The sequence below is a fragment of the Polistes fuscatus genome, unplaced genomic scaffold (genome assembly GCF_010416935.1).
Source record: "Polistes fuscatus isolate 324 unplaced genomic scaffold, CU_Pfus_HIC Scaffold11, whole genome shotgun sequence".
Classification (NCBI taxonomy): Eukaryota; Metazoa; Arthropoda; class Insecta; order Hymenoptera; family Vespidae; genus Polistes; species Polistes fuscatus.
Genome location: NW_025113009.1, coordinates 883120 through 895577, shown reverse-complemented (window position 1 = coordinate 895577; position 12458 = coordinate 883120). Strand labels below are relative to the sequence as shown.

The 12458-nt window shown below is 39.6% G+C and overlaps 1 protein-coding gene across 1 annotated transcript in view; it reads right to left on the bottom strand.

Moving 5' to 3' along the window:
- Nucleotides 1-12458, bottom strand: part of LOC122526490 (RNA polymerase II elongation factor Ell-like) — a 42134-nt gene that overhangs the window by 24386 nt on the left and 5290 nt on the right. The window contains exon 2 of the mRNA XM_043649922.1: nt 4004-4051. Within this exon, the coding sequence (XP_043505857.1) occupies nt 4004-4051 (48 nt within the window). The remainder of the gene's footprint in view (nt 1-4003; nt 4052-12458) is intronic.

Genomic DNA, 12458 nt, shown 5'->3' with positions numbered 1-12458 from the left:
ATTCAAAAGGGCGGTTTCACGTTTTACTACCTCGAATCATTACCTCGGAATATTACTTTGAATAAAGGAAAGAAGTAAGGACAAGCGCAACTATCGATCCTCGGTAATAATCCGTTCAAAGTCGCGCCTTCTCTCACTTTCCCTATTCAAGGACAAGCATCCTTCGCTTTTCAGCCGTAAAATATAAGGAAAAAGATCACTCCTGGCAATCCGGTTTATTTATTTTTCACGTTGAAACTCGCTAAAGGGATCCGCCTGTAACATATAACAGTAGTTTCAGATTCTTGCAAATGGTACTTGTACGAGTGAATCGCTAATTATAATACATTACGTCTAATTGCTGTTCGATTAGCGAGTGTAATCGAAGCGGAAGGTAATCTCGACGGCGTACGGCACGTAAAAAGGAGCATTTTTAAGCTTCTGCTATTCCTTCGACAATAGATTCTAACGATAAAAACATTTGAACATACGTAATAAAAAAATTTGTAATATATTTTACTGATTTTTTTCTTTCGTTTATTATTCCAGCTTCTAGTTGGAAGGGAAAGACAAGTTAGTCTTCGAAAGGATCTTGGTACGAAGCAAAAGAAAAGAGGGGAAAGAGTAGATCTGGCAAAGGTCTTTGGAACCAGTTTCGCCAGACGCGTGTCGCGTCGCAGTAAAAATCTTATTTTATCGGCCGGCCAATAGGGACGATGCATCTCCTTTCGAGGACATCACATCCGGCAAATCTTGCAATACTGTGTCCGATCGATCCTCAATGTCGACCGACCGACACGCTGTCGATTAGAATTCGCTGACGAATTTGAAGAATAATTCGGCTTGGATCGGGTCGGGTCGTCGGATTGGGTCGTCGGATTGGGTCGTAAACGAACCTTGAGGGCTCGCGAGTTTCGCGACCTTCGAACGACCTTGAGGGCTCGCGATGATTCTCGGATCGTTCGCGACCCACTTGTAGTCGAGTTGCTTAGGATTCGACTGTTGGAATGGCTGTTGGAAGTGGGTCACGCGTAAAAAGTAACTGTTACAGCAAAAGAGCGATGTTTTGTGTTGGTCATTGCTGCTGAAGAGAGGTACGCGAGTAACGAGAAGAGTCCACAACGAACTATGCCGTAATAATAATCTACGATTCGAGTCTTATTTGAAAGAGAAGAGAAAAGAGGAAGGAAAAAGTTTAACAACCTATTCAAATGTCTTCCTTTCCCTCTGCTGTACAATTAATGTTGATATAATTAATATTACCGAATTGCGTCAAAAAATGTGATTTTCCAACTTTTTTGTTCTTTCTACTTTGATAGAACTTTCGCAAGCACTACTCCCCCGCACCAAGATAGATTTGCCAATAATGGGAGAGAGAGAAAGAGAGATGGATGGTAAAATACGATAGCAGCGGCACGAATAAAGCGTGGATAAAGCTACGGATAAAGGCTCGCGTAAAACGGACGGTTGTCGGTAAGTATCGTTTGATGTGAGTGAAAGGCAACAATGCGAAAGTAAGCGCGTGCGCGCACCATTCCGCTTACACACTAACACACATAAGAAAAGTTAACTACATTAAAAGATCTAAATATGTAGCCATATGCAGCACGAGGTCCGCGCATGCATATGAGCTCTACAGTTGCAGGTATTAAATACAAAGCACGGAATTGGCCAGTCATATTCAAATCTTATCTGTAAAGTGTCCTTACAATTTTCTTCCGTCCTGCCACTTTCTCTTTTTATTTTAATTAGTCCTAAAAGCCGAAAGAAAGGAAGATATAACATAACAGATAGAATTATTGGTTCTAAGAGCTTCCAATCGTATTCGAGGAGGGGGATTATTGGTTGTATAATAAGCAGATGATCTTTGTTGGTTGAATGAGCAAATTTTACTGAAATCATTTTGCCCGTTTTTCTTCCTAACTTAAAGATCCTAGTTCGAAGAGAGGAGGCAGCAGAAATGTTGATTCATTGTCGAGTCAAAGAGGTGAACGATAACTTAAGACTACTTTGGATTGTTTTCTTTTATAAAATAATCAAACAATATAAAGTGTCTTTTTTTTTTCAAGAAAGTAATTTGAATTATCGTCATTATGGAACTTCTTCTAAGACGATTGTAAAGTTTGTAAAAAGAGTGCGAGTGGTTGGGATTTATCGCGAATGAAATATGCAAGTATGAAAGCCGTTTATCCGTAAGGGCTATCGTTGTTAAACGTTGACAACGAATCACAAGCACAAAAGAGATTTCGAGAGTGCCGCGTGCTAGCGAAGAGCAAGCAGATAATGTTTATGACGTACTTTCAAACTAGAGTTCTCCCGACTGCTAAGAGAATGTGCGCGCGCGCGTTCAATCAAATCCATTGTACATAATATACACGTATGAAGCTTACTTACCCTACCATCTATCAACCATATCGGACAATAGAAATGATTGTTAACCCACCACCAGGACTCCTGTGCGTGCACCTGCGCGTCAAGAGATCTAACGAGTTTTCACGCTTGTACGCGCATCGACTTTGCGATAAACATACGTGGATGGCTAGCGAAAATAAATGCCCTTTTTTTTTTATCGACACGAATCGCGGAAGATGAGATGAATGATACTTTGATTAGAGCGAGGATTATAATAACTACGATTTAAAGCTAGTTATCGAAACGTTCTTCTTTCCTCCTGTTTGTCCTTTCAACTAATTTCTATGGATCCTAAGAGAGACATACGGGCTCTCTCGCACACTCATAAATTCAATTCGTATTAACGTCGCTCAAGCTCTTTCGCTTAGAGTACTGAGCGTGCGCGGTCCTAAGGTGGCAACGTTGCCAGTTACGAGATTAAAGGTCAACTTGTCCAAGTCTAGGCTGAAAGGTCGCTGAGCGAAGGGGCGGCGGATGTGGTCTTTCGAACGAATCTATCTTATCTTAGTTTTTCCTGTCGATCGATCCTCCGTCTTTGATAAAATGTTCGAACAAATTGTTTATTTTACCAATTTCTTGAACTTTGTGTATCTAGATAGTTCGTCGACTCGAAAGGAAACGTATTAGAACGCATTAGAAAGAAACGGCCACACCCAAAAAAGGAACGCGAGACTCGAGAGGAAGAGGCGAGGAAGAATCTACGAAGAGGAGAAAAAGGAGGAGCAAAAAGTGGAAGAGGAGAGAGGTCAATCAGCCCCGAATTTCCAACGCACGATACGTATTTTTGGGACGACGATTTCTAACCAATTCTTTCTAGAATTGAAATGTGGAGAATTGAATTATGATATCCAATGGTACAGACATATGTCATTTAACCGTCACGTTTGTTAATCGGGGTGGGATTTTCATAGAATGGGAAGAATATGCCAAGATACGTTACGTACCATTAGTGTAACGTAAATTTGAGGAAGCTTCGAGAGGAATTGGCAATAACAGCTATCAGAGAGGCAAGGAAGGAAAGAAAACGGCGTACAACCTTGCGCGAACGACCTCGATCGCCTTCACCGAGGAACCTTAACTGCGCGTTGCGTTACTCGGCGTTTACGACGACGAAATTAATTTTTAACAAGAACAATATTTTCAATTAATAAGATTAAATATCTATATTGTACAGTTTTTGGCGTTTGCGCGAAAAGGAGATGTAGCAGCACGTGCATCGTTCCACGAAGAACGAATCGAATCGCATTTGATCGAGCAATTTTCGTACGCGTATGCCCACGCGAATGTTTAAAGGTTGTTGTCAACGTCCTGTGTACCTATGCGTACGAAGAAGCATTCGTGAAAACACGCGCATATCGAATGACTGACGAGAAAATCGTTGTCGAGAGAGCGATGGTGATTTTGACGATTCGTAACGTAAAGCACATTTTTCGCTTCATACATTTTACATGTACGACTCGTGCATCTTCAACGATTTTCCATCTTACGTAGAATAGGTTTTCTAGTTGCGCGTGCAATAATAGTAAGAAATAAGAAAATAATGGAAAGATTCGATTATACGAAAAGGTAAGTTTCAATACGTAGAGAGACTAACAAAATCCATTGTACTCACTCCTTCGTTTCCTAGGAACTGTATCGTAGGGTTCTGGCTGGTCTTATTCTGAAACAAATAAAGAAAAAGAATATTTATTGAATGTATGGAATAGTCTATTTTCGGATGAAGAGAAAAATGATTGCCCCAAATCCCGAAAACGCACGATACATAAGAAGATGTAGTTTAATTTTGTTGACAATTAGTATTTTAGAGTTGCGTCAAGATTGTTGATTATTATCCATAAAAAATGGTTGATAAAAACGTTACAGGATTTGTTAAACATATTTCACGGATTAAAACCCGGACCGTCCCCAAAACTCTTTTTTTATCTCGCAAACGTTTTCAGGATTTGGGACAAATGTGCGACGTATGAAAAATTGGCTCGAAAGTTGGCGTGGGTAAGGTTCAAGGGAAAAGAAAATAGTAATTAATTGTTGTTGAGTAACAATGACAAAAAATCGCACCCCTGCACGCGACCCTGCAGAACCGCGTCGTTAGGTAATTTCTTACGTAATAGTTCGAGCGCAAGCGCAGTTAACTTTGCATGAAAATTGAAGTCTTATCGGTGAGATAATTTGGCACCGTCGAGATACAAAACTCGATAGAGAAATCAAAGCAGCCTTCCTTCGTGCGAGCGAGTTCACATATCATATCACACATATACTCTTGGACTTGCATATGATTCTGCGTTGAGAGAGAATTTGTAGGCTCTGTGGCAAGCGAATGGTCGAATGGACGGACGATGGATCGTTCGGGGGAAAGGGAAAGTCCCGCTGGTAAGAGCTTCGCATTACTTCTGACCAGAGCGGTGCTGCAAACGAGACGAAAGACGATCTGCACACGATGAGGACAACAAGAAATTCCATCTTCCATCTTTTGATCCTATCCAAGGATAGATACGAGATAGGTGCGAGATGGAGAGGGTTTTTCCGAGGTTACTTATAGCAAAAAGAAAGAAGGAAAGAAAGAAAAAAAATGATTCGCGAGGATGGTTCGATTATTGCTTTCACCGACGGACGTATCGAGGATAATTTTTTCATCGTGGGACCGCGAACGACAAAAAAAAAATACAGGAGGAAGGAAGGAAGGGAGGGAATGCTCAGAGAAATCTAATTGCGAGGAATTGACGAACAAGTCGACGAGGGAAGAAAGTAGAAACAAATCGAAGAAAGGATTTAGAGAACGTTCGCTGGTTTAACGTCTTGTTTCGTAAATGCGAGCTTAGCGAGTAATCGCGCGTTACCGGTTACTGGTATGCTTTCTCTCGATGTTGGAATTCATTAGAATCTTAATTATCCCGATTATACGAAGGATGATTAGTTTAGTGGAGAATTTGCATTGCTCGCGGACAATCTTTCAATTTCTCGGACAAGGCTTCGAGCATAGTGTAATATATTTACGGTAGGGATGATATAGACGCAAAACAAATTCATTCGAAGCGAAGAAAAGCGAGTTCATTTGATCCTTGTCAGGATCGATGCTTCGCGATTCCTTATTGACAATGAATAATGAGGAATGCACGATGACAATTAAACGCATTTAAATCGTATTGAATTTGGGCTAGGAGAGAGAAAGAGAGAGAGAGAGGAAGAGAGAGGAAACTTCGTCGCGAAGCGCGAGCCACCCGCCAAAAATTGCTCGCGAGTGAGTCGATTAATCGCTCGACGCGAGACATAATCGCGCAAAACTCGAGACGCGTCGTTGCCAATTCGTGGTATGTGGATTTCATCGAGCCGGTTGCTCGCAGAGAAGCTGAGATATTCGGCAACGCCGCCAACTGGTTCACTTTCTCTCGGACGGCGAACTCGAACCGTTCGTTCGCTGTCTCCCTTCGCGTCGCCTTAACTTCTCTCGCCTATACGTATGTAAGTAAGAGTACGTTTAACTTGAACAATATACGTTCCTAAGCGTGTAGGAGCGTCTACGTAAGCCGCCTTTGAGAACGCCTGAAATCCACATTCCGTTTCGCGACGTATGCATCTCAGATATTCGCTCCTGCACCGCAGGAGGAGGCGCCGCGCACCGCCAACTTAGTTTTACAAAAAACTAACCCACTTTTTCCTCTCTTCTTTAAATTTACACCTAGAAATCCTATTAATTGACATTCATCGGTATAGGTATAAATAAACAGATGCGGCTTATCTTATCTATCTGGTTCTAGCCACCTACTAATGCGGTCACGCGCTATCAAAGACGCGCGTCAACTTGAGAATGGGTAGAACTGCGACGTTCTTCCTCCTCCACGTGTATATTCGATGACCGAGGATCAAGATATGACCGCAACCTAAGACCGCAACGGTTGCTGTCAGCAGTAACGTTCAAAAGCAAATGAAAAAGGATCAAATATGACATATCCTGCACTTAGCATATTCCCATCCAAAATTCTCCCTATAATAAGTTATTTTCCCTTAACCTTTTCGTGTGCAGAGGGAGAAAGAGAGAGAGAGAAATGAACGAGCGAGACTCGAGCAATCGATATCGATCGATTTCTAGGTCAGAGAAGGCGAGCTGCCACGAGAGTCCTTCCTTTTCTCGTCCAATGAACCACCAACCGCGCCTTTGCTGTTGTATCTTACGCTGGCGCTTACGCGACGCGAGTAGACGCATGTGCGTTGAGAAAAACACGACGATGGACTATCTAACAACATATGGCAGCTCGTGATTATTTTTTTTCCTCCAGTAAAACCGGCCAATCTTCGTCGCGACTTCCTCTTCGAATAATCTACGTTTTTATGCTCAATCAGAGTAACCAGAGTAATGAAAGATAAAAAAAACTATGCGAGAGGGTCGTGCTTATCGCTACCCTAGAAAGAAGAATGATATTTTCTCTCTAGATTACTCTTTCTTTCTTTAACGTTTCTTTATTTTATTATACATTGAATAGCGTCGTGTCAATGGCAAGACAAATTTTCATTTATTCTTTTGGAGAACGTTAGAAATAGAGACACGGAAAGGTAGTAGAAGCATCGATCCTGTGGAAAGTGTAGAAGAATGGAGAAAGAAAGAGCGCGAGCGAGCGAGCTAGCACCCTAACGAAGCTCATTGTTCTCGTCTTTGGAGAAAATCCGCAATGCTGCTTTCGAGTAGTAGGTGTTGCACGAGAGACTCGCCAAAGGCAATCCTTTCTCGCTCAATCAATATCATCACAGGGAGGCAGCAACGCGAATCAACTACGATCTTCTAGACCTCTTGACTGTCCTCGTGCTAGAAAATCGAACTTTCAAATAAAGTTTAAGCCGAAATCTAATGATAGAGATAAAGAAACTTTCATCTCTATACGGTGATACGAATCTCTCTATATACTTTCATCGTGTACAAGAGGAAGAGGGAGAGAGGGAAAGAGAGATTACAATAATCAATTTGTTCGGACGGTCTGGAGTTAGGCCGCACGCATCGTTTCCTGAAAGTATTTTAATTTGAAACTTTCAAAATAAAATATCCCTCGTTTAATATGTCGATGACCGTTCGCGAAAGTTATTTAAGTTTCGTGGCAAAGCACGGTAACGGTAATTAACGGCTTTTACATGTTTGTTGAAAAGGGAAAACGGATAGACGATGGAAGGAGAAAGGGCCGGAGATATAATCCTGATAGTGTATTCAAGCCCCGTGCTTCGAGCCTCCTGTGCTCGAGCACCGGTATTCACCGTCTAATTTTTTTCACCGAAGCTTTTCACAGGGAATATCAATTATATCCAAATTTTCGATTAACCGTAATATTTAGAGGGTTTTTAATATAAAATATACTAAGTTTCTTCAATTCAAAAAAACTTTCCTAGGACGATGATGGACGATGAAGATATTATACGCGTTCATTGTTGTTCTTTTTTTCTTTTGATCTTTTATATTTTTTGTCGCAATCAACGTAGTACAGTTATGCGATACAATGCCATTGCTGTAAGATATTCCCACCAAATTATACCGTATAAAATATCTCTCTCTCTCTTTCTATAACACACCCTAACGCTTTTTAAGTGCTCGTTGAATTAATTCACTGGAAACTGGTGTTACCAAAACTAGTTTGGACAAATAGAAAGAAACGCGACCGTTCTCTCTCCCTCTTTTTCCCTTTTATCACGTTCCTTTTTTATATGTCTGAGAGGAGGTAAAGCAGCGAGGAGACGTTCGCCCTCAATTTCACCAAACTTTCCAGACATCAGAGAAAGAGAGAGAGAGATCTACACAATGTACTTCGTTCGAGAAAACTACAATTCCAAAGTCGCGATGCAGCCAACTTCCAATTAACTTGTGGTTATGCACGCTGATTGGTCCGTGCCGTGAGATTCTATCGTTGCGCAAGAAAAAAAAAATTACTCTCTTTTGATCGATCATAGATTAAACATTTACAATGTTTAATTATCGTTCGTGCTTCTCGCAATTGAAACGCAATTCTGACGCAAAAGTTTGCAACGATATGGGAGACGAATGCAATTTCATTAAATGTAGAAAAGCTTTTGACGGAAGGACAGTATAAAGAAAATAAATCGGAGAAAGACGACGCGAGGATAATTTGTCGAGTTCGTCGGAAGAAGATAGCTCGAGGACCGTGACAAAGGATAAGGTATCTCTAATACGCGTTCTCGTGCAACCGAGAAGATTGAAAGAATATAAGGAAAAAGAGGAGGAGGAGGGAGAAGGAGACTAGCTAGCATTATCGATTCTCCTAGAAAGAGAGACGGCTGTTCTTGCGGTTTCCACCCTATGGTGGAAGATCTATGACGATAACAAATCCGCGAGGACGACGAAGTAATAGTCCTGACTCTAATATGCGATTAGACGCATCGTAAGATATGTGCACTTCTAATACTTGAACAATAGAATAATTTCTTTAAAGTAATTTCGGTGGAAAATAACGATATAGAAGTTGGGTAGCTTCGTTATAAAGAAATACACAGATTGGATATTTTTTAATTCTTTACGAAGCCACCGAAGTAAGTTATTTATAATATAGTGAATATTTTCTCGATTAAATTTTAGGAGGAAAATATAACAAGTATTTTCAGTTTCAAATTCGTTCAAACAAAATACATTTGATTTAACGTTTTTGGCAAGTGATGGTTTTGAGGAAATATCACTCGCATCGATAAGAATTCAAAGATAATTGAAGGAAGAAGGAAGAAGGAAAAAGGAAGAAAGATGAAGTAAAAAGTAAGAAAAAATATAGAATATGTATATTTTGTTTATCCTCCTGTTTGTCATCGAAGACTGTGGATGATAGCTCCGGTTATCTTGACACAAGTAATCTCTTAAACCAATAGCCTGCCTTATATCGATAGCTTCAAATTTAACACGGAAAACATTTTACAAAATGTCAACTTTCACGTGAACTGTTTTCATCGTGTACGAGGCTAGTCATTTTCAGTTGATCCGATCAATCGGTTGTAACACGATACTCGGTTAAGGACCCAAGCATTTACGTGATTCATCTCGGAAGAAATCAACCGGAGCATGCCGAAGACTCGTTTTTATCGAAAGCCGGAAGCGAGGATCGATAGAAGCACCAGATATAACCAAACTTGTATTTCAGTTCCTATTGTGAACGTTTATTTTTCCTTGAAATTTTACAAAAATTGATTCATCTTACGATTAGACGAGTTGTATTTTGTTCGTTACGAAATATCCTCTATGCGTATAATATACACCGTAATATAACTATGTGGGATAGATAGGTGTCTCGATAGCCATTGCCCTTACAATGAAATATTCTATTTTACAATGTAAATACAAAGTTGTACAAAATAACTGTAAAAAAACCTATCTTCGAGATGCTCGATATTACAATGCAAGATACATTTACGAAATCGTTTTCGTAAGATTACATAGCGTTTGACGTCATTGTAGATAACTGAAAGTTATTCACAGAAGGGAGGAAAAAGAGAAAGGTAAAAAGAGAAAGAGAGGGAGAAATAACGTTAGTTTAAATCGACTGTTAAAAAGCACGGTATAAATCGGAGCATTTTTACTGTTCGAGACGCATAGCTTGTTTCGAATCTCGTAAGCCAAAAAAATGGCTAATTTTGTCGATATTAGTATCGAGCAACAACAAAAAAAGGGAAGATTTTGTAGGAATTATTAGACGACGACGACACGTTCTCGCAGATCTTGACCGAGTGCAACGACCTTCGAACAAAGTCGAAGAGACAGACGTCCTTTCAAGAGAAAGGACGTTTCTCTCTCTCTCTCTCTCTTTCTATTTCTTACTCGCAACATCAAAGGCCTTCCTCGCGGAGAAAGCCTTTAGCCACGAAACGAGACTCCTCTCGGCACATTAACGGCACACTCCACTTTCGCGGATCTTTTTTCGTCAAGTCAGAGAAGACGCGATCGGCGTTTTGATCAGCGCGTTCCGATTGGTCACTTTAATCGACAAAATCAACATTCAAATTTGTCTTAGTTTCTTCTTTTCGAGTTATCATATCTTTTAAAGGATAAACTTGGCAAATAATCCTCTCATTAATCGTTCCAACAGTTTTTCCATTTACTCGATAAAATCTTTGTTGGAAATTTCCTCGCGAGAGGAAAATCCAACCGATTAGATGACTTTACTCGAATACGATTAATATTTTCTTCTTATTACTAATATATATATATATGTATATCTCAAATAGAGTGGCAATTTTGTCCCGGGATACTCGATGGAGCTCGAATTATGTTAGGTAATCATGAAATTAAGGTGGTGATCGATATTCGGGGAAGGGAAGGGGAAAGAGAGAGAGAGAGATTCGACAGTAAGTTGCATAATCTCAGATTTCACTATTCTTTACTATTCCTCAGTAATTTCATAGTGGAGCATGATTAGCGATGACCAGGGTGACCAAGCGAATAACACGTCCCATTTTATCTAACTCGACCTCTACCTTTCTCTCGCTCTTCTATCTTTTTATCCGTCGTTGGAAGCTAAGAATGTGGCCTTTCTTTAACGACTACATCGCGAGAACACGACACACGAGGATTGTCGATAGAAAAAAAAAAGAAAAAAAAAATGCCTTTTAAATTATATCTAAATGTACTTTCTCTCTCTCATTATCCTTGTCAGCCTTCATCGCTTGGGCTCGGTTCGTACGATTTTCTGCATGTTCTTTCGTTATATATCTCCTTACCGTTAGATTTCTATCTTTATTTTGCAATATTTGTACGATTACGTCGGGTTTTAGCGATCATTACGATCGATAATAAATAGACGCGCTCCTCGAAGATACTTTTTCCGGGACGATTGAAAATAATTGAAAATTGTACGTTTATAAATGTTCGTAAATTCGCGTAGGGAGGAATTTGTACGTTAGATCATAAAACGGTAAGTCGTGACATACATACCTGTAAGCACAAACGGAAGCCTCGTCGCGTTGCTCACGGATGTGATTCACGGTATATTATTATTAGAAAGCGGAGTATTATTACTTCATCGACCAAATTTATAACGTGGAACTAACTAAAACTCGGTTTGGGTCATTCTTGCAGCACTCGTTCAAACGATTATTAGAAAACGCATCGCGTAAGGATGACGAGGAAAGAAACGAAAAGGGAGACAAGGGGAAGAAGGAGGAGCCCCATTTGCGTCGTTGAACCATCATCCCTTACCATCATTTTTATTTCTTCAAAAATAGCCGACACACGAGTCGAGTGTTGTAAGAGAAATCTCAAGTTTTCTATCTAATTTGTTTTCCTTCGATACATATGCACGTCGATTTAATTCGAGTGAGAATCTAACGTTGCCTGGAATAATTGCACATTTTAACTTTAAAAGGAGAAAGGAAGATGCGTTAACTTGACTCAATCTATGGGAGAAATTTTATCATAATCCTAAAATTTACTATTTATCTGTTATCTTTGTTACTTTATCAAACTGTACTCGTCTGTATCGTGGCTGATAAACCAATACGAATCGCTACCTTTCAACCCTTAACCTTTTCAATCTTTACCTGCGAACAGTGCCCTCAGGTAATTAGCCATTTAACGTTATGTTCATTTGTTATCAACAATTTCCCAATAATGCACACTCACGATTGTTACGTCGGCTACTCAGAATGCATTTCGTTTCTGAGCGTTCCACAACGAAAAGTTTAATGACCTAATTAATGCAAGGTCGTTTATATCGCGGCAAATCTTACTGGTACATTATCAACGAATACAGCTTAAATTATGTTAAAGTCTACATTTTCAAAAGCAATATTTTGATTAAAAAATACATAATTAGTACATAATTTCTTTTCGTATGAAAAATAGGTCGGAATTAGCGGTAAGTAAACTTTAAATATTTTTGGATCGTTAAGAATTAAACACCGATGAAAATCGTAAGCGAGAAATATCTTATATTGTTATATTAACCTTTGATTTCTTTACTCGGTGAGAAATCTACTATTTCTACCTAATTTCTCTATTTTGTTTATTAAACTTTTTACAATCTTATGTTTAGTACTTAATAATCGTAGAGATAATTGTAGAAATCGGGAGAACTTTGAATAGTATAGGAAAAACT